The sequence below is a fragment of the Ranitomeya imitator genome, chromosome 3 (genome assembly GCF_032444005.1).
Source record: "Ranitomeya imitator isolate aRanImi1 chromosome 3, aRanImi1.pri, whole genome shotgun sequence".
Taxonomy (NCBI): domain Eukaryota; kingdom Metazoa; phylum Chordata; class Amphibia; order Anura; family Dendrobatidae; genus Ranitomeya; species Ranitomeya imitator.
Genome location: NC_091284.1, coordinates 243,314,829 through 243,339,964, shown reverse-complemented (window position 1 = coordinate 243,339,964; position 25,136 = coordinate 243,314,829). Strand labels below are relative to the sequence as shown.

At 42.6% G+C, this 25,136-nt stretch overlaps 1 protein-coding gene across 1 annotated transcript; it reads right to left on the bottom strand.

Moving 5' to 3' along the window:
• Window positions 1-3,960: 3,960 nt before the first annotated feature.
• Window positions 3,961-4,926, bottom strand: LOC138671597 (olfactory receptor class A-like protein 1). The gene has a single exon (XM_069759773.1). The coding sequence runs from the start codon at window positions 4,924-4,926 to the stop codon at window positions 3,961-3,963; it is 966 nt and encodes a 321-aa protein (XP_069615874.1).
• Window positions 4,927-25,136: the final 20,210 nt, after the last annotated feature.

Genomic DNA, 25,136 nt, shown 5'->3' with positions numbered 1-25,136 from the left:
ATCCTGAACGTGATGTCACAAGTAGACGGAGCCTATCAACCATCTTTTTTGCTCCGCGTGGTATCCAGGTATGCTTCCGGCCGGAGCTTCCCTGGCTCTACATCGTGTCCCACCATCTAATGCAGACAGCGCTGTAGCTGCGGTCATCTGCACCAAGCAAGTGAGCCATCATCCAGCATTGCACCAAAAGCTGCAGCACCCAATATATACATAGGTAAGCTGGCAACTACATGTTTGTTGACAGGTGTACATCATGCGCGCACCTTAGTGATTCTGGTCGGTAGAAGGACTATCCTATAATTTTATAGTTTCAGTCAATATGCCTAGCACTAAAGAAGAGAGGATCACTTGAAATGATAATTTGTTGGATTTGCCTAATTACCCTAGAAATTCAATTCATGTCAAATAAATACTCAGTGAAATGCAATACTGAAAAGCCATAAATTGTCTGGAGTAGGGTTGAGTGACTTTTCTTTTTATAGGATCGGGTCGGGTTTCACGAAACCCGACTTTTTCAAAAGTCGGGTCGAGTGAAATCGGCCGATCCTATAGAAAAGTCGGGGTCGGGGTCGGCCGAAACACGAAACCCAATGTAGTGCATTGGGTTTCTAATGGTTCCCAGGGTCTGAAGGAGAGGAAACTCTCCTTCAGGCCCTGGGATCCACATTTAAGTGTAAAATAAAGAATCAAAATAAAAAATATTGATATACTTACCCTCGGACGCGCCCTGGTTCTCACCGGCAGCCTTCCTTCCTAAGAATGAGCGCCTGAAGGACGTTCGATGACGTTGCGGCTTGTGATTGGTCGCATGAGCGGTCACATGGGCATCACGCGACCAATCACAAGCCGCGATGTCATCTAAGGTCCTTCAGGCGCTCATTCTTAGGAAGGAAGGCTGCGGGTTAAAACCAGGGCGCGTCCGAGGGTGAGTATATACCTATTAGGAATATACTCACTCTCGGACGCGCCCTCGGACGCTTCCTTCTTAAGAATTAGCGCCTGAAGGACCTTAGATGACGTCGCAGCTTGTGATTGGTCACGTGACCGCCCATGTGACTGCTCACGCGACCAATCACAAGCCGCGACGTCATCGAAGGCCCTTCAGGCGCTCATTCTTAGGAAGGAAGGCTGCCGGTGAGAACCAGGGCGCGTCCGAGGGTGAGTATATCAATATTTTTTATTTTTATTCTTTATTTTACACTTAAATATGAATTCCGATACTGATTCTCGATATCTTAAACATATCGGAACTCAGTATCGGAATTCCAATTCCAGATCAGAAGATCGCCGACCTCATGGCCGACCCCACACAGGGGTCGAGTCGGGTTTCATGAAACCCGACTTTGGCAAAAGTCGTCGACTTCTGAATCTGGCCGACCCCTTTTGCTCAACCCTAGTCTGGAGAAAAGAAGAGGGGCAACGAAATAGGGAAGGAGGTACAGCGAGAGAGAAGTAGAGAAAAAGAGTGGTAAAGAGAGGGAATTTAGCGGGGGGGGGGGGTGTTTGCGCTACTTGTTTGCAATAAAAAAAATTGGCTGTTATTAAGGTTGTATTACTGCAGTTTATCTCACATCAATCAATTCAGTCACCCTGAGTGGCCATAGAGGTACAGCACTTCCCTCTATGTCACATGAATATTTCAATTAATATTTACAGTCTGACACTAGCACTCCCATTTTCAATCTGCTTGAGCACTGAAAGTAGTACAATACAACCAGATTGTGACTTTTTCTATCCCTCGGTAGAATGAACTGTGTACTCTTACCTCCTGTCCCTACACTGAACAAACAAAATGGCACTTCTTGTCTGACTTCATTTTTTATTGTGGTTGTAATAGCCCCTCTGATTTGCTGAACTTGACCATGTGATGTGATATCTGCATGGCATTATGGTGAACCCCACGTGGCTGCACTTGACGCTATTATACCACTTACTAACTCTTCAGCAGTGTGTTAAATTCCGCTTGGCAATTTTTTTTGCCTGAAACTAGCTATCCTGGCTCTCTTTCGGGACTTGATTTGGTGACCATTTGCTGTGTGGTCTGTTTCTCTCTGTGTTCAGCCACAGCCCGATATGCCTTTGTCCAAATGTTTGATGGGTCTATTGTCCTTGCTTTCCTTTTCTTGGCTTGTATCACTTCAGGTGTTTTCCATTTTCTCTTTTGGTTCTGTCCTATCATATTTTGGGATGGGCTTTATATAATCAACTCTAACTTACTTTCTTTTCTGGCTATACTTCTTTGTAAATGGTATTAGGAGTTCTAGTTCCTTAACTGTGGTTTATCCTGGTTGATTAGACCAGTTGCTTTTCCCGTGGTCTGATTGTGAGTACTCCTTCTCAGCACACTTCCCTTTCTTTTAGACTTTTTACTTAGTCCATTTATGTTCTGGTTCTTTGTATTTTTCCCTGTCTGACCTGTGTAAACATGTTTAGTTTCTTACCCTGGGTTCTCGTGTCTACCTGCACACTCTCCATTCCCTTTATAGGAGTTGTGTTGCAGCCTCTTTTCTGGTTCCTCATGAGGTACAAGAAACCCCCTGACATTCTGTTAGGGAGCCAGTTCTGAGTAGGTGTTTTTATTTGTGTGATTAGGGACTTTCCTAGTCTGTGCAGGGACTACTTGGGTGCAGGTACAGTGTCTCTCTTTGTAAATCTTTTCCTTCTACTGTTACCCATGTGAGTGTGTGATCTTGTTCTTAACACTCACTTATCATATTGCAGAGTATTTGATCACTGTGTATCAGCCTGCTCATTTCTACCTGACAATGGCAATTATTGCTAAAGAAGCACTCCCATCAAAGTTTTTCTCTTCATGTATTGCAATCATCATATTAAATAGAATTGTGTACGTACAAACTCGAACTTTGCCTTTTACACATTAAATTATTCTCTTTTCTCTGCTCTATGTAGAAATATGAAGTTGGTCCTCTCTTCAACTCCTGACCCAGCTTCTCCTTCCTCTCCCCCTGCTAGGGAATTTTCTTCCTATTGAGTTCTTCTGCTTGTTGAGTTATGGCTCTTTCCTTCCCTGTCCAAATGTTGATTGTTGCTTTTGTACTTATTCTCTCTTTTTGGTTTGCTCTTTTCCCGTTGTTTTCCATTCTCTCATTTTGGTTCTCCCCATCACGTTCTTTGTTCATATTTATATACTATTCCTTCTCTGCACTTCCTTGCTGGCTATATTTCATGGTGGATGTACACTTAGGAGTTCTAGCTCTTTATCTTAGCGGTTTACCTTGCTATATTCTTGTAGTAAGTTAGTTTGCTTTCCCTCTCAGCACATTTTCCTTTCATCACTGTTAGGTTCTTAGGACTTTTTTCTTTTGTTGTTAGTACTCCTTAATCTTCACACCTCCACCCTATTTGAATGTGTTTAGTATCTCACCTTGGGTTAGGCTATGTCTCTTAACATTTTCCTTTCTCCTAGTTGGTGTTGTGTTGAGGCCTCTGCTCTGGTTCCTTAGGAGGTACGAGAAACCCCTCGTTGACGTAAGATAATGTTTTTTATTTGAGCAGTTAGGGCTTTTCTAGTCTGTACAGAGACCAGTTGGGTGTAGGTACGGCGCTTCACTGGTGTCAGTGTGAGCACTTTCATAATAGAAGGATTCAGCTAGACAGTTTTTAATCATGTGATGTCACAGACCAATTAGAACACAGCATAATTAACTGGGTAAAAGGGCAAAAATAGCAACTGTAAGTACACAGTGCTATATAATATCATGATTGCAATTTATTAAGAAGATAAAAACTTTGATGGAAGTGTTTCTTTAAGAATGTCCAATTTGATCAACTTTAGTTTTAGTCAATAAAATGCTATTTTTTAAAGAAATATCCAGTATATTTCAACACAGCATTGTTCATTTGGTCATTTGGATGGTTTAATATAAATAAGGGTTTATTATACATAAATATAATGCTGCTTGCAGATTGCATTTTCAATGTGATAGGCTGTTTTTAAAGCTATTTACTAACATTGTTCACATAGACCAAACTAGTTGAAAATGCTTGCTGAATTTGAATCTTTGGCCAAAATCGAAATACCAATTGCTGTTGTAATTTTGGATTTGTTAAAATAATGATAACGGGGCTTAGTGCAGAATAAGCACATGCTAGCACAACCCTGGCATCATTCGTGTCTGTTTTTACATTGGACAATGTCAGTGTATAAATCCACATAGCGTTATCCAGTCCAAGGAATATGACGTAGCAGAGAACCAGCAGAATAACAGCTCTAGAAGCTTTGTGCTCAATGGAATCAGTCTGGATGTTATCCGAGCTTCTAATGCCTTTCACTGTTCTTACATGTCTCAGTAGCACAAACACAATATAAAAACTAGCTAGAGCCATCAATGCAACAAAAAGGAAATCTATTGATGCAAAAACTATGCCATTGGCAATGTAAGAGACGTATGTCTGAAAATCTGTGTCACAGTACACCAAATGAAGAGTATATGGCGAAGTAAAATTCCTTCTTGCATTGGCATACATAAAACTGGTGCGGTATAATATAAGATTCATCAATAGAATTGAAAGAATGATTACAAATATATTTTGGGACACTTTTTGCTTCAAATATACCCAAAATTTGGTAGTTGGAGCAATGAGGATGCATTGATGACAGCTAAGCAAACTGGTTGTGCAAATGGACATTGCTCTGCTCACTCTGTAGGTGTATCCAAAGAATTTGCAGTTTGAATCATCCATTAAGTCCTCTAATCCTATGGCATGTAGAGATTGAGGGACGACACGAGAGAAAATAATTAAAAGATTTGCTAAAGCCAAGACAATCAGAATTACATTTGTAGGCAGTAATTTCTTTTCTATATGTCTGACAAGGACAAATTTTAAGACAATATAAAGATTTGTCGGGATACCAATCACTGTAATGAGGATGAAAATGAAGGCTTTTAGATGACGTAGGTCCATTTCTGCTAAACAAAAACACAAAGCTGACAGAATATAAAGAGTTAGAACCTGTAATGTGGGCAAAGAAAGCATACAAAGCAAATCTTTAATATACAGTATGTTTCCATAAATGCTTTCATAAACATGTCCAAATGCTTACCTTCAGTATAAGGAGGTCAAAAAAGTGTTCTCTTGGGCTACATCTATTTGATATACCACCAAGAAAGGTATGGATTAGGGTACAACATTATGCTATGCATCAGCATTAAGTAAAAAAATGTTTTAAAAGTAAACTTTTTACAAGTGGACCCTACGGATGATAGATGCCACTGTATAGACTGCTCAAAAGCTTCATTCAAATACTTCCACAGTCACTTGCTAAGATGGAAACGGTGAGTTTTTTTACTCTGCATATTTTCAAAAAAAATGCAAGTAACCTATTTAACATAATGGGTGCAGAAATGGTGCAGAAAATCTGCAACATCAAAACTCAAACTGCAGGAACATAGCCTTATAGAGATTGGGGTCACGCATGTTCATGTTTTTATTATTATTATAGCGCTATTTATTCCATGGCGCTTTACATGTGAGGAGGGGTATACATAATAAAAACAAGTGCAGTAGTCTTAAACAATACAAGTCATTACTGGTACAGGAGGAGAGAGGACCCTGCCCGCGAGGGCTCACAATCACCTAACTTATTTTTTTTTGTTTTAGAAAGCCACTTTTTTGCTCATTTATTGTTAATTTTTATTATCTTTATTAGGGGTAGGGTCCAACTTTAAAAGTTATTTTAAAACATAACGTTTCATGTTTACTTAAGGATCTACTGCTTGTTACGGGAGGCTGCTCATAATTTAGTTGTAAGAATATATATCACTTCAGCAAAATACGGAATACAAAGTGATCTCTCACCTATGATTCATACAGTAGGACACTTATCTTCACACTGTGATCTGAGCAATGCAGCATGAAGATATATTTCTAGAAAACAATGCAGTACAGTGATTTAGTATTATAAAGAAATTCAGCACAGACATATAATTCTATAAAACACCTGTAGTTCCACAAACTGGTGATCGCAGGGGTATGGTGCACTGTCATGGAAATTTTGGTAACTAGCTTTGTTCTGTTAACTGATCATAACTAGAGAAAATCAATCCATCCCCTTGACAGCCTTTATATTGCCACAATGACATTACTATTATATTGTTCAGAAAGTTTGTAACATGAGTAGAAGGGTCTATTGACTATTGTTCTGCACAGGTTGCACGTCCAGGCCTTAAATATGTGTTCCTAGATAGACATATTGGGAACAAAATGGAACAGCCATATGCCAATAGTGCTGAGGTTAGTGACATAATCTTATTGAGCCATCTAGTATAGAAACATCATATAAAGTGATAATTCAGCTACAATTTCAGGTAAAGCCCAACAATGGGCCATTTAATTTTGATCTAGGCAATGGAGTACATAAAAGCCCTCTAAGCTTTTGGGCCTTCTTTTACATACGGTCTGGCTAAAAAACAATTTATTTTCCATGAGTTTACTGTAGGTGTCCCACCATAGATGCTGTTGGAGAAAAGGATTGAGGACCTATTTGCAAGGTGCGGACAAATAGCTAAATGATGGCATTTTACCAAATCAATGCATTGTGTTTGTTCTGTTAGGCCTGACCCTTATATATTGACCATTCAAATAAAAATGTGTGTAATTAATAAAAAAAAAGTTGTGCCCACCATACTTAGGGAACTGTTAGCAGTTTTATACATTTTGTCTAATTTGTAGGGATAGTGAGTGGAGGAATCCCATCTATGTCACCTAACTTGATTAAATATATATGTTTATGATATTCCTAGAAAAAACCCCAGAAGATTTATTTTAGTAAACACATTAAAAAAGTTGTCCGACAATTACATATTACTTTTCTCTGTTAGATCACGCAAGACATACCAATCTAAAAAAATTATCATGTGACTAGATATTGTTGTTATGTGCTTGTTCTATTGCCCCTTGTTGTTCTTTACGTCCCTTGCCTACCTAATGTGTTCAGTTCTGGTGGTCGCACATGCTCAGTAGAGTCCTACCTAAAACTTTACATGCACAGGCGACTGTGGAGGCTACTCCATAAGAATCAGTATACCAGAATCAGTTGTTTCACACTGGATACATTATAAGGACTTTCAAAATGACAATCAAAAGAAGTCTAGGAGGCACGATATCAAACATGTTAAAGAAATATCTCTACAGGAAAAATATATATTTGTGGACTCTCAATTCAAATATTTTTTTTAAAGAAATATCTAGACCCTGACGCAGTTTTGAAAATGATTACAATTGAAAACTATTTGCATTATTGGGACATATCCTTTGAATCATTTCCTACAAGCTCACAATGCTTTTGTAAGCATAGGCACTGTATAGAAGGGCTTAGTTGAGTATATTGGTAAGCTTTAAAGTTGATTAAAAATAACAATGTAATCAATATTCAGTGCTATTTTCTAATGATTATAAGGCTACCAAAAGTCATTAGAAAACTATTATTATCTGTCCATGCTTATGTATTTCTTACCTACTAATCTTTTCCTGTTAAGAGCGTGTAGTTTAAAGAGTACTTATACTCACTGGTCTCTGACATCATAGCACAGGGGAATACAACATATGCAATTAATATTAGTTGAAGCGTACAATACTTGTACAATGAAATTAAATTGTTTATTTAACTGTCAAGTCATCCATGTTCTTATTATTTCATAATTTTCAAATTTACTACTTGCTCAAATTTAGCAACATAATAGTCGCTGTAGACATCTAAAGGGAAATTAAGGGGTAAGTGCATACAATACCATTTTTTCCCATTGCTGACAAAATATTTTGGAAAGGTAGTTCACCTATCATTGATTCTTTCCACATCATATTGTCTTTCAAATATTTAAAGATTTTAGTTACAAGTGTATTTCAGTTACAGATTAAGTATATTTGTTAGAGGTGAGTGAATGTTTTGAAATTTTTGAAATTAAAATTTGGTAGCTTTTCCGAATGTTTCCCAAAAAATTGATTTGTGGTAGATTAAGCCATTGCAAAAGTGCTGCCAAGAATCCAGTTGCCCCGAGAAGTCACATATTGTGACTTTAGAAGTGACATATTGTGACCTTTAACGCTCCTCAACTTAATAGTTAAGTCAAAGTGATCTCAAGATATTTTGCTATGGGTAAACAGATGGTAATTGATAGTAACCGACAGTATTTGAGATACTGCACTGTCAAACTTTTTATGCTATTTAAAATTAAAACAACATTCCAAATATTATTCCATTTTCAGGGTAGATGTCTGCTGAGTCAGTGTTTATGAGGTGTATATAAAAGAAGCCATTGTTTTTGAACAAGTGGATGCATAAACAAATCTCATTTTTGGAAGAAGCATAAGGTTTGATAATTGCAAGATGAAAAAACTATGGCCTAGTTTTTTTAAGCCATGAAAAAATATTCAGTATCCCTTTTTGGGGAGTATGAACAGTTTTAGTGTTCTTTCGTAAAGTGAATAAGGTTGGGGAAGCACGAGGGTCTAGACAGTACAGCCGATAAAGAAGCAATGGGACAAACAAGACTAGGGCACAGAAAGGATGATAAAGCAAACTGTATTTTAGAAGTGAAAACAAATTTCAAAAATATTTTGGTGGCAATAACATTTTGTTGCAAATATTGTAAAATATTTGATTGATCAATTGACCCAAAGTAGAACCTTTTCTAATGGCACAGAGGCAGCCAGCATTTACAGCTTTGAATTGAAGTTTCAATGAGGACCTGGTGGTTAAAGGTGCGGTGCAAGCATTTTTAGCAGGGAGCCCCGATACCTCAAGCAACACTTTCATTTTTTTCCAGCCACACCTATATAGCACAAACAACAGAGTAGAAATAGTGTAATAGGCCTTTGACACACCTTGTACTACTGGCAACCTACCAGATAGAGACCCAACTTGGAGTCCCCACATTTCAAAAAATTGTTTGCAACATCAGCAGCAATAGCCACAGCTTGTACAGAAGCCGTGACAAAGGTGTCACATACTGCAATAACGCGAGATCAATGCATGACACTGCACCATCACATAGTCTTCTCAGTCTGCGATTGGGGTGCAAAAGTCATTGGAGATCCATAACTTGTTCATTTTCATGACAGTTAGGCAGTCTGACAGCCAGATGCAATTATCCATCAGGACACCACCAGCAGCGCTGAAGACATGCTGGCTGCCTGGCATGACAAAACCTCCAAGGCAGGACAGGCGAGTTCAGGCCACTCTTCCATATTTGAAGTGCAATATACAAAAGGGTTCAAACAGGGGTGCAGGGTGCGATGGTCAAAAATGAGAACATAGTGACTATGCTTTGTGCAGCAGTGCATTCTGGCCGGGATAATGGTGGAGAAATTGCTGTATCACCAGGTTGAGCATGTGAGCTATGTAATGCATGTGTGTGAGGTTGCCCCTGCACAGGGCCGCCACAAGGTTTTCACCATGTGGGCTGGCTATTAACCCCTTAACAATCACTGATACGGATTCAAATGGTGTCCACTAAGAGTACTATCAAAGTGATAAATAAAATAGTAAATCAAATCCCCCTTTGTCACACCCTTAGTTAGATAAAAATGATAATATATATATACACACTGCTCAAAAAAATAAAGGGACCGCTAAAATGCCACATCTTAAATATCTCTGAATGTAATATTCCAGTTGCAAGTTTTTATTCTTTGCATAGTGGACTGTGTTCAAAACAATAAAACATAACAATTATCAATGTAAATCAAAACAAATATCCTATGGAGGTCTGGATTTGGAATGATACTCAAAATCAAAGTGGAAAATCAAATTACAGGCTGATCCAACTTCAGTGGAAATGCCTCATGACAAGGAAAAGATGCTCAGTATTGTGTGTGGTCTCCACGTGTCTGTATGACCTCCCTACTGTACAATGCCTGGGCATGCTCCTGATGAGGCGGCGGATGATCTCCTGAGGGATCTCCTCCCAGACCAGGACTAAAGCATCCGCGAACTCCTGGACAGTCTGTGGTGCAACATGACTGTGGATGGAGTGAGACATGATGTCCCAGATGTGCTCAATTGGATTCAGGTCTGGGGAATGGGTGGGCCAGTCCACAGCTCAGTGCCTTCATCTTGCAGGAAATGCTCACACACTCCATCCACATGAGGTCTGCCATTGTCCTGCATTAGGAGGAGTCCAGGGCCAACTGCACCAGCATATGGCCTCACAAGCGGTCTGAGGATCTCATCTCGGTACCTTATGGCAGTAAGGCTACCTCTGGTGAGCACATGGAGGGCTGTGCTGCTCTCCAAAGAAATGCCACCCCACACCATTACTGACCCACTGCCAAACCGGTCATGCTGAAGGATGTTGCAGGCAGCAGATTGCTCTCCACGGCATCTCCAGACTCTGTCACGTCTGTCACATGTGCTCAGTGTAAACCTGCTTTCATATGTGAAGAGTACAGGATGTCAGTGGCGAATTTGCCAATCCTGGTTTTCTGTGGCAAATGCAAAGCGTCCTGCACGGTGTTGGGCTGTGAGCACAACCCCCATCTGTTGACTTCCGGCACTCAGACCATCCTCTTTCTTTCTTTCAACATTCTTTTTATTATGTAAAAGGTAACAAGAACAGTGAAAATACAGTAATCTCAATCATAACAATAGAGGACTATAACTGTTGATGAGTAGGGTGGCATAAGAGAGAGAAAAAAAAACTAAAGTCCTCTTTAGGGAGCCATAACAACAACTACAAGTCCAGAAGTTAAGAGAATCAGTAGAATCCAAAATTTGATTAGTTTTCCTGGAATAACCAGTTAGATTAATGATGAAATAGGCAAATCTATCAAGGTCCTCAAAGAGGAGGACAACAGAGAGAGAGACAAAAAGGAGAGGAGGGAAAAGGGGGGGGGAATTGATGAGGAAAGATAGAGAGGGGAGGGGTGTTGGGGAGGGAGGAGGGGGGTACGGGGGTGGGGGGGGTTAGCCCGGCGAGACAAGAACAGAGGGTAGAATAGGTAGTTTTAATTATCTGAACAGCTTTCAGAAATTTGTAGTATAAACTTAGGGTTGGATCTAAATTGAATCCAGGGTTCCCATGTCTTGCGAAAGGAGAGTACTAATTCTTGTGTGCTGGCTACCAACTCAGCTGTGTGGAACAATAAATCAGTTTTTTCTAGAACTTGTTTTTTGGAAGGGATTTGGGTTGACTTCCAACAAGTAGGAATTAGGTATCTGCCAGCAGCTATAATATTATTAGCCAACTTGGAAGCTGGGGGATTCTCTGGCCATAAGGGTAGGTTAAGAAGAGCAGATTGGGGTTTCAACTGGGGGGGGTCGATTCAGGACCTCCACAATTATATTACCAACCATTTGCCAGAAAGTCGTAATCACTGGGCAAGTCCACCATGTGTGAAAATAGGTGCCTAAGTCTGCTTTGCATCTCCAGCATTCGTCTGAAGCGGAGGGATGCCATTGGTGCAGTTGAGCTGGTGTACGATACCACCGAGTTACAATTTTATAAAAGTTTTCTTGGATTTTCACACATTGGGAGGGGCCATGGGACCACTTATATATAGAGGCAATTTGATCTGGTGTAAAATGAACATTCAAATCTTTTTCCCAGAGTCCAATATAAGCTCACTTAATGTCATCTTTTCCCATGACCAGAGAATTATATAATTTGGATAAGACTTTTTGTGGATGTTTGCGTTGGGCACAAAGTTGTTCAAAGTGAGAGGTCGGACGAGAAAAGGCAAGCTGTATCTTATACTTAAGGCAGTAATCTCTGATCCTATTAATATGAAGAAAGGAGAAGTTGAGATGGGGTTTAAGAGCTTGGAGTTCCGGGAGAGTCATCAAAGAACCATCTAAAAATACTTGGTCTATTGATATTGGAAAGTCCACCGAGTCTGACGAAGCAGCATTGGGGAATTTAGGCAGTCTAAGGGGAATGTGACCAGTTACATCTTGTAATGCTAGAATTGGGGAAAGAGGGGGGGGGTAGCCTTGGGGAATTCTGTCCTCTATAGTTTGAGTGTTGCCAGGGTGATTTCATTTGTAACTAGACAAGGTAACTTAATGTAGTCATGTAGAAGAGCCATAGATCTCAGGGGGGCGGGCGCCAAGTGTTCCTCTATAGATAACCAAAGTTTACTGGGTGGGTTTCTGATCCAGTCCACTATCCCCCATCCCGCCCTGAGATCTGGGGAGAGTGAGTGTTCTGGTATTAATTCGAGGGCGTTTGTTGTTCCATATGTAGTTAATAAAAAAAGAGTTAATTTTTGGTAGATAGTGGTTAGGGACATGAATGGGAAGCATCTGGAAGAGGTAAAGAAATTTGGGGAGTATAATGCTTTTTAATAGGTTTTTCCTACCCATCCAAGATAAGAAAGGAGCTCTCCAAGAACGGACAGTTGAGATAGCTTTATTTAGCATAGGTGTAATGTTCAGATCAAGTAGTTCGCCTGCGGATCTTCCAATTTTAATACCCAGATTTGTTATAAATTTAGGAGGCCAGTTAAATGGGTAAAGTAGCTTCAGATTATCTACTGTAGACTGAGATACATTTAGGCTAATCGCTTCGGATTTAGATGGATTCACCTTAAAGTTAGAAACCTTTCCATAAGCGTCTAATAGGCGGACAAAGGCAGGGATCCCTCTTTGAGGTTCCGATAGAAATACCAGAAGGTCATCAGCAAAAGCTGCGGATTTGTTATGGGAACCACCTATTTGAATTCCTTTAATTTCTGCGTCTTGCTGGATACTTTGAATCAGAGGTTTCATAGCAAGCACGTATAGAAGAGGGGACAGAGGGCATCCCTGCCTCGTGCCGTTTCGTATCTGGAAAGGTTCCGATAGCATATTATTGATTTTTAGTCGGGCCGAGGGGCAGGAGTACATTTGAAAGATGGCGTCGGCCAATTGCTCAGGTATTCCAAATCTAATAAGTGTTTCATATAAAAATATCCAGTCCACCCTGTCAAAGGCCTTCTCTGCGTCCGTTCCTATCAGAACCAGTGGTGTTTTATTAATTTTTGCATATTGGATCAGTTGTAAGATTCTACTAGTATTGTCCCTCCCTTCCCTCCCGACCACAAAACCTGTCTGGTTGTAGGAAATAAGGTCTGGCAGTATCGCACCAACCCTCCTAGCTATGAGACCTGCATAAATTTTCAGGTCTACATTCAGCAGAGAAATTGGTCTGTAGCTCCCACAACATTCCGGGTCCTTGCCCTCTTTATGAATAAGAGAGATGTGAGCTTCTAAAGATTGTGGGGGGAATGGCTTCCCCTTCAAAACCGCATTGCACATGTTTAATAAATGTGGACCTAGCTCATTTGCGAAGGTTTTGTAGTATGATTTCGTGAACCCGTCGGTTCTGGGGGACTTCCCTTTGGAACACTTCGACAGGGTGGACTGGAGCTCTGGTAAGCTAAAAGGTTTGAGAAGGTTCTCCTGTTGGAGACTTGATAGCCTGGGGAGGTGTAAGGAGGAAAGGAAGGCTTTAGAAGCAAGTCTCTGTTGGATATTACCCTCGGTTGAGTCATTTTGGCGTAGTTGATAAAAGTTTGTATAGAATGATAAGAAAGTGTCAATAATCTGATTATATTGTTGGGTAACTAGACCGGATTTAGTTATAATTTGGTGGATATAGGTACGGGCTTGGCGCTTTTTAATCAGGGAGATCATAAGCTTAGAGGCCTTGTCGCCATGGGCAAAGATTCTGTTCTTCCAGGAAATATATTGTCTGGAAGATTGCTTATTTAATAAATCTTTAAGAGATTGTCTTTTTTCTGTAAGTAGGGTGAGCGTTTCTTGTGTTAGTTCGTTTTTGTGAAGAGCATCTAGGGCGACTATGTCACTATATAGGGATTCTATTACCTGCTTCCTTTGTTTATTTAAAAAGGAGGCTATTTATATGAATACCCCTCTTATTGTGGCCTTGTGCGCTTCCCACAAAATCGTGGGACTTATTTCTGGGTCAGAGTTTATGGTAAAATATTCTTGGAGCGAATCCCGTATACGAGCTTTGATGTTTTCTTGTTGTAGTAGTGATTCATTGAGCCGCCAAGTTCTAAAGTAGGAGTAAGGCTTATGAAATTCGAGATTCAATAGCACTATAGAGTGATCAGAATGAAGTGACGGGATTCTATCAGATTTTAGGGTATTGGGCAAGACCGATCTAGAAGCCAGTATGTAGTCCAAGCGGTGGTAAGATTTGTGTGGGTGGGAATAGAAGGTGAAATCAGTGTCTGAGGGATGGTGGTATCTCCATACATCAATTAGTTCCAGGGAGTGCAGGAGAGATTTTAGCCTGGCCAGGTCTTTTAAAGATATGGAACTCTTTTTTGTTGATGTGTCTACGGGGGGGTCTAGTGCTATATTTAGGTATCCCCCCAAGACAACTACGCCCTCTTGGAAAGAGCGGAGTTTGAACAAGGTCTTGCGCAGCCACGTGAAGTGATGTCTGTTTGGAGCATATAGGCTACATAGGGTCACCATGTTCCCCGCTATCAGGCCTTTGACAAATACATACCGACCATCAGGGTCGTATAAGCTCCCAGTGAGCAGGAAGGGGATGTCTTTGGCAAGAGCTATAGAAACACCTCTAGAACCTTTTGGGGGGGAGCTGGCGTGGTACCATTTATCAAAGAAACACTTCTCAAATGACGGGATTTTATCTGTAATAAAGTGGGTTTCTTGTAGTAGCAAAATGTCATAGCCTGATTTTTTAAATAATATTAGAGTTTGCGACCTGGGGATTGGAGAATTAAAGCCATGTGTATTGTGGGATATAACCTGGAAAGACTTACGGTTTGATGTCATATCTGTTATAGGAGAGGGAAAATCCTTTGATAAGGGAAGTACTTCGCCGGGCCTGGGAAGATAGAAGGAGAAAAGAGGGGCAGAAGGAGTGGGGAATAAAAATATTTGAGGGAAAAAGAAAGGGAGGGGAGGAGGGGAGGTAGTATTCCAGCAAGGAAAGATAAGAGACACAAGAATTATTATTTGAAACAAACTCATTTAGACTGAACAATTCAAGGGGACAGGGGGGGGGAGAGGAGAGCTAGAAGAACATCACCTGGTGACCAAAAGAAGAGAAAAGAAGGACACTGTAATACGATCTGCAGGTGTTAAAGAAAACATTTCTACACAACTATACGACACAACGGTCAGATATCAGAGCTCCGAGGCTCAAATATCAAGAGGGATGTTATAAGACGAGAGTCTAAGTAATCAAATTATTCAGGGGGAATGGCCCCATATGATTCATCAGTCTCCCGGATCATCAGCGTCAACTCTTGGAGATGATGATTTGGTCAATCTTCGCTTTGCACGTGAGGATCTTGAAGACGGGGAGGGCTGCCACGGAGACGGAAGCGGGAGGTGTTTCAGGGGTTTAGCATCGCATGATGTCTCCAGGTTCGGAAACTGGTCGAGGTGAATCTCCAATTCTTTGCAGACCTCTTTGACGTCTGATGAAGATCTTACAAGAAGTCTCTTGTCTTTGGCCGAGATAGACAGGCCAAAAGGAAACAACCAGCGATAGAGATAACGCTTCTGCTGGAGTATTGATGTGAGAGGCCTTAGGAGACGGCGTTTGTATGGAGTAGAGGCCGAAAGGTCCTGGAAAATTTGAATTGATTTACCATCGTGTACAATTTGGTCGGCCTCCCTTGCTCTTTTTAAGATGAGGTCTCTGGTTCTAAAGTCTAAAAAGTGGCAGAGCACATCTCGAGGAGGTTCGTCAGGTTTCAGCTTGGGTCTCAAGGCTCTATGAATTCTCACTATCTCCAGATCTGTTGGGTCAGTGGTGACCATGATGGATCGGAAGAGTTCAGTAACTGTAGTTGAAAGAGCATCTGGCAAGACCGATTCCGGGATACCCTTCAGCCGTAGGTTGTTTCTTCTCTCTCTATTCTCGTGGTCCTCAAGGATAGTATAAATTCGGTTAATATGATCCTCCTGTTGCTTATAACAGTTGACAGAGGAGTTGGCATTTTGAATAATCTCTGTTTCGGTAGATTCAACAGATTCAATCCTGTGGCCTAAATGATTAAGATCATGTTTTATGGCTGTAAGGTCTTTTCCCAGAGGGTCCAGTGCTTTTTCTAGTATTCGTTTAATAAAGGACCTTGTGACTTGGGGTCCCTTATCCAGATCTTCTGACTCTCCCTCACTGTCAAGCTCAGACTCCGTGTTGTCCTCTTGTGCTGAATCAAGTGGACGGGAGGATTTTGGAGTGTTTGTGGGGTTTCCTTGTTTTTTCAGGAATTTATCCATATCTGGTTGAGACCCCGGCCTGGTGGATTTAAAGCTGGATCTGGTCTGTTTATACTCATACCATCCTCATGGAGTTAGTTTCTAACCGTTTGTGCAGACATATGCACATTTGTGGCCTGCTGGAGGTCATTTTGCAGGGCTCAGGCAGTGCTCCTCCTGTTCCTCCTTGCACAAAGACGGCAGTAGAGGTCCTGCTGATGGGATGTTGGCCTCCTACGGCCCCCTCTACATCTCCTGGTATACTGGCCTGTCTCCTGGTAGCATCTCCAGTCTCTGGACAATATGCTGACAGACACAGCAAACATTCTTGCTACAGCTCGCATTGATGTGCCATTCTGGATGAGCTGCACTACCTGAGCCACTTGTGGGTTGTACAGTCCGTCTCATGCTACTATGAGTGTGAAAGCACAACCAACATTCAAAAGTAACCAAAACATCAGCCAGAAAGCATTGGTACTGAGATGTGGTCTGTGGTCCCCACCTGCATAACCACTCCTTTATTGAGAGTGTCTTGACAATTGCCAATAATTTCCATCTGTTGTCTATTCCATTTACACAACAGCAGGGTTGTGTTTTTCAAAAGTAAAAAAAATATATTACGATATGATGGCTAGTGGTGAGAGCAAGTGCTCGCTATTCGAGTTTTTTTCGGGTGCTCGGGTATGTATGGAGTATTGCGGATCCCAGCATGTTTTTTTGGGGGGTGTTTAACAGCCTCCAAACATGAGGTGCGGGAACTCAAGCATGTCACTCGAACACCCACAATATTCGGTGCATAGCCGAGTACCTGATGCAAACTGGAGTAGTGAGCATTTGTGCTCAACACTAATGATGACACATTCAATATGAAAACCAAATGTTATCAAATTCTGTGTTGTACCTGTAGGTTAAAAATGCTCTCTATACCCCTGGATAAAATCCTTGAGGGATGTGGTTTCCAAAATTGTGTCACTTGTGGGGGTTTTGCACTGTGATACGCACATCAGGGGCTCTCCAAACTAGTCCGCTAATTATTCCAGCAAATTTTACAAACTAAAGGTCAAATGAACTTCACTTCTGAACTCTGCCTTGTGTCAAACAGTAGATTTCTCCCACAAATGAGCTATCTGCATGCTCAGGAGTAATTGCACAACAAATATTGTGGTCCATTTTCTCCTGTTCCCTTTGTGACAATAAAAAAGTTTGGGTCTAATGGAGCGGAGCCGCGTGTGTACTAGGTGTACGGAGCGGAGCCGCATGTGTACGAGGTGTACGGAGCGGAGCCGCATGTGTACGAGGTTTTACGGAGCGGAGCCGCGTGTGTACGAGGTGTACGGAGCGGAGCCGCGTGTGTACGAGGTGTACGGAGCGGAGCTGCATGTGTACGGAGTGAAGCCGCGTGTGTACGAGGTGTACGGAGTGCAGCCGCGTGTGTACGAGGTGTACGGAGCGCAGCCGCGTGTGTACGAGGTGTACGGAGCGCAGCCGCGTGTGTACGAGGTGTACGGAGCGCAGCCGCGTGTGTACGAGGTGTACGGAGCGCAGCCGCGTGTGTACGAGGTGTATGGAGTGCAGCCGCGTGTGTACGAGGTGTACGGAGCGCAGCCGCGTGTGTACGAGGTGTACGGAGCGCAGCCGCGTGTGTACAAGGTGTACGGAGCGCAGCTGTGTGTGTATGAGGTGTACGGAGTGGAGCCACGTGTGTACGAGGTGTGCGGAGCAGAGCCATGTGTGTACAAGGTATATGGAGCGGAGCTGCGTGTGCAATGTGTATAGAGTGGAGCGCTGTGTGTACGAGGTGTACGGAGTAGTGCCATGTGTACGAGATGTATGGAGCGGAGCCGTGTGTGTATGAGGTATATGGAGCGGAGCTGAATGTGTACGAGGGGTACGGAGCGGAGCCATGTGTGTATGAGATATATGGTGTGGGGCCGTGTGTACGGAGCGGAGCCGTGTGTGCAAAGTGTACGGAGCACAGCCACGTGTGTAGGAGTAGCTATGTGTGGCCATTATACAGTATTGAGCATCATGTGCGGTCATTATATAGTAAGGAGCATCATGTGCGACCATTATACAGTATGGAGCATCATTTGCGGCCTTAATACAGTATGGAGCATCATGTGCGGTCATTATACAGTATGGAGCATCATGTGCGGCCATTATACAGTATGGAGCATCATGTGGGGCCATTATACAGTATTGAGCATCATGTGCGGCCATTATACAGTATGGAGCATCATGTGCGGTCATTATATAGTAAGGAGCATCATGTGCGGCCATTATACAGTATGGAGCATCATTTGCGGCCTTAATACAGTATGGAGCATCATGTGCGGCCATTATACAGTATGGAGCATCATGTGCGGCCATTATACAGTATGGAGCATCATGTGCGGTCATTATACAGTATGGAGCATCATGTGCGGCCATTATACAGTATGGAGCATCATGTGGGGCCATTATACAGTATTGAGCATCATGTGCGGCCATTATACAGTATGGAGCATCATGTGCGGTCATTATACAGTATGGAGCATCATGTGCGGTCATTATACAGTATGGAGCATCATGTACGGTCATTATACAGTATGGAGCATCATGTGTGGCCATTATACGGTATTGAGCATCATGCGCGGCCATTATACAGTATGGAGCATCATTTGCGGTCATTATACAATATGGAGCATCATGTGTGGCCATTATACAGTATTGAGCATCATGTGGGGTCGTTATACAGTATTAAGCACTGTGTGGCCATTATACAGTATGGAGCATCATGTGTGGCAATTATACAGTATTGAGCATCATGTGCGGTCATTATATAGTAAGGAGCATCATGTGCGACCATTATACAGTATGGAGCATCATTTGCGGCCTTAATACAGTATGGAGCATCATGTGCAGTCATTATACAGTATGGAGCATCATGTGCGGCCATTATACAGTATGGAGCATCATGTGGGGCCATTATACAGTATTGAGCATCATGTGCGGCCATTATACAGTATGGAGCATCATGTGCGGTCATTATATAGTAAGGAGCATCATGTGCGGCCATTATACAGTATGGAGCATCATTTGCGGCCTTAATACAGTATGGAGCATCATGTGCGGCCATTATACAGTATGGAGCATCATGTGCGGCCATTATACAGTATGGAGCATCATGTGCGGTCATTATACAGTATGGAGCATCATGTGCGGCCATTATACAGTATGGAGCATCATGTGGGGCCATTATACAGTATTGAGCATCATGTGCGGCCATTATACAGTATGGAGCATCATGTGCGGTCATTATACAGTATGGAGCATCATGTACGGTCATTATACAGTATGGAGCATCATGTGTGGCCATTATACGGTATTGAGCATCATGCGCGGCCATTATACAGTATGGAGCATCATTTGCGGTCATTATACAATATGGAGCATCATGTGTGGCCATTATACAGTATTGAGCATCATGTGGGGTCGTTATACAGTATTAAGCACTGTGTGGCCATTATACAGTATAGAGCATCATGTGTGGCAATTATACAGTATTGAGCATCATGTGGGGTCGTTATACAGTATTGAGCACTGTGTGGCCATTATACAATATGGAGCACTGTGTGGCCATATTTTTTTGTTTATAATTATTCTTTATGAATAGTGTGATCAGCAGTGCTAAATGGGTGTAGTTGAAACGTGGATATGGGTGTGACTAGTGAATGGGTGTGGTCAGAGGCATGGCCTAAAATTTGCACGTCGGCGCTGGGGCCCGGGAGCCTTCTTGGAGCTGTGCACGGCTGTCTCACCTAGTCGGCTGCGCAGCTCCTGCTCAGCTGTAGCTAGAATTTATGGGCTCCCTGCAGGTCCTGACTACAGCCCATACATTCTAGCCGTCTCAGTAGTGAATGTGCTAGAATGTAGGGGCTTCTGTCAGGTCCTCTCAGCAGCCCATACATTCTAGCTGCTGCTTCACTGCTGGAAACACTAGACGCCCCGAAAACGACTGAGGTAAGTATAAAAAACATTTTTTTTTAAATAGGTGAGATGAGGGGGAGTGAGACTGCAGATGATGGAGTGTGTTTTAGGGAGAACTGCACATGATGAAAGGGGCTGCAAATGATGAAGTGTATTTGAGGGGGTACTGCACATGAAATGTTTGGGGCTGCAAATGATGAAGTAAGGGGGACTGCAGATGAAGTGAAGGGGGGATAGGGGACTGCAAATTATGATGTGGGGGTGATGGGAACTGCGAATGATGTGGGGGTGATGGGGACTGCAAATGATGATGTGGGGGTGATGGGGACTGCAAATGATGTGGGGGACTGCAAATGATGATGTGGGGGTGATGGGGACTGCAAATGATGTGGGGGTGATGGGGACTGCAAATGATGTGGGGGTGATGGGGACTGCAAATGATGATGTGGGGGTGATGGGGACTGCAAATGATGTGGGGGGACTGCAAATGATGATGTGGGGGTGATGGGGACTGCAAATGATGATGTGGGGGTGATGGGGACTGCAAATGATGATGTGGGGGTGATGGGGACTGCAAATGATGTGGGTGTGATGGGGGCTGCAAATGATGTGAGGGTGATGGGGACTGCAAATGATGTGGGTGTGATGGGGACTGCAAATGATGTGGGGGTGATGGGGACTGCAAATGATGTGGGTGTGATGGGCACTGCAAATGATGTGGGGGTGATGGGGACTGCAAATGATGTGGGGGACTGCAAATGATGATGTGGGGGTGATAGGGACTGCAAATGATGTGGGGGTGATGGGGACTGCAAATGATGATGTGGGGGTGATGGGGAATGCAAATGATGTGGGGGTGATGGGGACTGCACATGATGTGGGGGTGATGGGGACTGCAAATGATGATGTGGGTGTGATGGGGACTGCAAATGATGTGGGGGACTGCAAATGATGATGTGGGGGTGATAGGGACTGCAAATGATGTGGGGGTGATGGGGACTGCAAATTATGATGTGGGGGTGATGGGGACTGCAAATGATGTGGGTGTGATGGGGGCTGCAAATGATGTGGGGGACTGCAAATGATGATGTGGGGGTGATAGGGACTGCAAATGATGTGGGGGTGATGGGGACTGCAAATTATGATGTGGGGGTGATGGGGACTGCAAATGATGTGGGTGTGATGGGGGCTGCAAATGATGTGGGGGTGATGGGGACTGCAAATGATGATGGGGTGATGGGGACTGCAAATGATGTGGGGGGGACTTCAAATGATGATGTGGGGGTGATGGGGACTGCAAATGATGTGGGGGTGATGGGGACTGCAAATGATGTGGGAATAATGGGGACTGCAAATGATGATGTGGGGGTGATGGGGACTGCAAATGATGTGGGGGTGATGGGGACTGCAAATGATGATGTGGGTGTGATGGGGACTGCAAATGATGTGGGGGTGATGGGGACTGCAAATGATGTGGGGGTGATGGGGACTGCAAATGATGTGGGGGGACTGCAAATGATGATGTGGAGGTGATGGGGACTGCAAATGATGTAGGGGTGATGGGGACTGCAAATGATGTGGGGGTGATGGGGACTGCAAATGATGATGTTGGGGTGATGGGGACAGGAAATGATGTGGGAGTGATAGGGACTGCAGATGAAGTGTGTTTGAGGGGGTTCTGCACATGATGAAATGATGGGGGCTGCAAATGATGAAGTAAGGGGGACTGCAGGTGAAGTGATGGGGGTATAGGGGACTAAATGATGATAGGGGACTAAATGATGAAGTGGGGGTGATGGGGACTGCACATGAAGTGAGTGTGAGGGACGTGGACAGCAATTGAATTGAAGGTGGGAGTGGGAAGAGCAAATGGTGTATTGAAGTGGGGAAGAGCAAATAATGAATTTTGAGGGTGGGGAAGAACAATTGATAATGAATAGAGTGTGGGAGAGAGAGAAGACATGGCAATGAATTGAGGCAGAAGGGGCTTGTAACTATAATGATTTGGGGTAAGGGTTAGAGCGGGAGGTAAATAGTGGGGGTCGTTGAGGATAAAGTGACATAATAAATTGGGAGAAAGAATACAGGTGCAAATTAATTTATATATTAAATTGGGAAAGTGGCTATATACAGATAGTGGGGGCACAGTGGTGGATTATAATTTATATTTGGAATGGTGGGTTGCATAATAACCAATTATATATTAATGGTGGGTGAACGTCTGTAGTCAGATGTGTAGTGTAGAAGAAAGGGAAAAAATGGGGAATGTGCTCTGGAAGCGGTGCTCTAGATAACTGTGTTATTTTATGCAGAGACTAGTCCTGGCAGAAAAAAGTGATAGCGGTCTGCGCTGGATTAAAAAGAAATGCAAAGATGAAGGACTTTAGCTAGAGATGTCACTGGTGAGTATGTTACCTGTACACTGACACCATACACTGTATACAGAGCTCCTGTGTATAATGTCACTGGTGATCACTATATTATCTGTACACTATACACTATATACAGAGCTCCTGTGTATAATGTCACTAGTGATCGCTGTATTACATGTACACTGTACCCTATATCCAGAGCTCCTGTGTATAATGTCACTGGTGATCCCTGTATTACCTGTACACTGACACTATATAAAGAGATCCTGTGTATAATGGCATCGGTGACCACTGTATTACCTGTACACACACTGCATACTAAGTACAGATCTCCTGTGTATAATGGCACTTATGGTGATAGTATTTTTTTTTAAATTAATGATCAGGTGGTGATGGCGAACTCAGTCGCGGGGTTCAAGAGAGGCCTGGATGTCTTCCTGGAGCAGAACAATATTGTATCATACAATTATTAGGTTCTGTAGAAGGACGTAGATCTGGGGATTTATTATGATGGAATATAGGCTGAACTGGATGGACAAATGACTTTTTTCGGCCTTACTAACTATGTTACTATGTTACTATATATGTTAGTATTGTACTTTTCAGTCACAATGTGGTGGTAATACTGTATGTTGTCCGGCCATGGTGTAGCGGTATTTGTTCCTTCTATGTGCTATTATTCGGTCACTGTGTGGTGGTAATATGTGGTCTGTTCATGTTGTGTTGGTATTTGTTCCTTGTATGTAGTTGGTCACCATGTGATGGTAATATGTGGTCTGGACATGCTGCGGTGGTATTTGTCCCTTGTATGTGATATTGTTCAGTCAGTGTGGTGGTAATATGTGGTCTGCACATGGTGTGGCGGTATTTGTTCCTTGTAGATAGTATTATAGGTTACTATGTGGTGATAATATGGTGTCTGGTCATGGCGTGGTGGTATTTGCCCCTTGTATGTGGTATTATTGGTCATTTGAAAAATTGAAAAATAAATAAAAATACACCTAAATTGTATTGCATATTTTAACAAATGTTTAATAGGTTAGAGTAGAGTAGGGCCCGGCCAAAAGAGTCTACCTTGTTGTCATCTCAGATTAAAAAAACCTTTTGGCCAAAACAAAAGCTGCTGGCTATGTGTTTAATCTGGTGATGGGAACTGTTAATGTGTGATTTGTGAGAAGTGGAGTTTTGCCAGGAGACAGCGGTGGGGCTGTGGACAGTTCGAGGGGTGGAGGCGGGGCTGGGGTGGAGCCTGGGCGGAGTCTTAAGGGGGCCCTGAAAATTTTGCCAGTATGGGGCCCTGAAATTCCTAGTGGCAGCCCTGGATGTATACTTAGGAGTTCTAGCTTTTTATCTTAGGGGTTTACCTTGCTGTATTCTTGTAGTAAGTTAGTTTGTTTTCCCTCTCAGCACATTTTCCTTTTATCACTGTTAGGTTCTTAAGACTTTTTTATTTTTTCTTTTGTTTTTAGTACTCCTTAATCTTCACACCTCCACCCTATTTGAATGTGTTTAGTATCTCACCTTGGGTTCTGCTATGTCTCTTAAGGTACCGTCACACTCAGCAACTTTGCAAAGAGAACGACAACGATCCGTGACGTTGCAGCGTCCTGGATAGCGATCTCGTTGTGTTTGACACGATCTGGATCCCGCTGTGCCATCGCTGGTCGGAGCTAGAAGTCCAGAACTTTATTTCGTCGCCAGGTCGGTGTGTATCGTCACGTTTGACATCAAAAGCAACGACGCCAGCAACGTTTTACATGGAGCTAACAACCAGCGAGAACGAGAAACGAGTCGCCGTTACGTCACTGGATCGCTCCTGCATCGTTCTGGAGTTGCTGTGTTTGACGTCTCTACAGCGACCTAAACAGCGACGCTCCAGCGATCTAGTTTAGGTCGGCTCATTGTCTATATCGCTGCAGCGTCGCTGAGTGTGACGGTACCTTTAACACTTTCCTTTCTCCTTGTTGGTGTTGTGTTGAGGCCTCTGCTCTGGTTCCTTAGGAGGTACGAGAAACCCCTAGTTGGCCTGAGATGGTGTTTTTTATTTGTGCAGCTAGGGCTTTTCTAGTCTGTACAGAGACCAGTTGGGTGTAGGTACGGCGCTTCACTGGTGTCAGTGTGAGTACTTTCATAATAGAAGGATTCAGCTAGACAGTTTTTAATCATGTGATGTCACAGACCTATTGGAAAACAGCATAATTAACTGAGTAAAAGGGCAAAATTAGCAACTGTAAGTACACAATGCTATATAATATCATGATTGCAATTTATTAAGAAGATAAAAACTTTGATGGAAGTGTTTCTTTAAGAATGTCCAATTTGATCAACTTTAATTTTAATCAATAAAATGCTATTTTTTAAAGAAATGTCCAGTATATTTCAACACAGCGTTGTTCATTTGTTCATTTGGATGGATTAATATACATATAGGGTTTATTATACATAAATATAATGCTGCTTGCAGATTGCATTTTCAATGTGACAGGCTGTTTTTAAAGCTATTTACTAACATTGTTCACATAGACCAAACTAGTTGAAAATGCTTGCTGAATTTGAATCTTTTGCCAAAATCGAAATACCAATTGCTG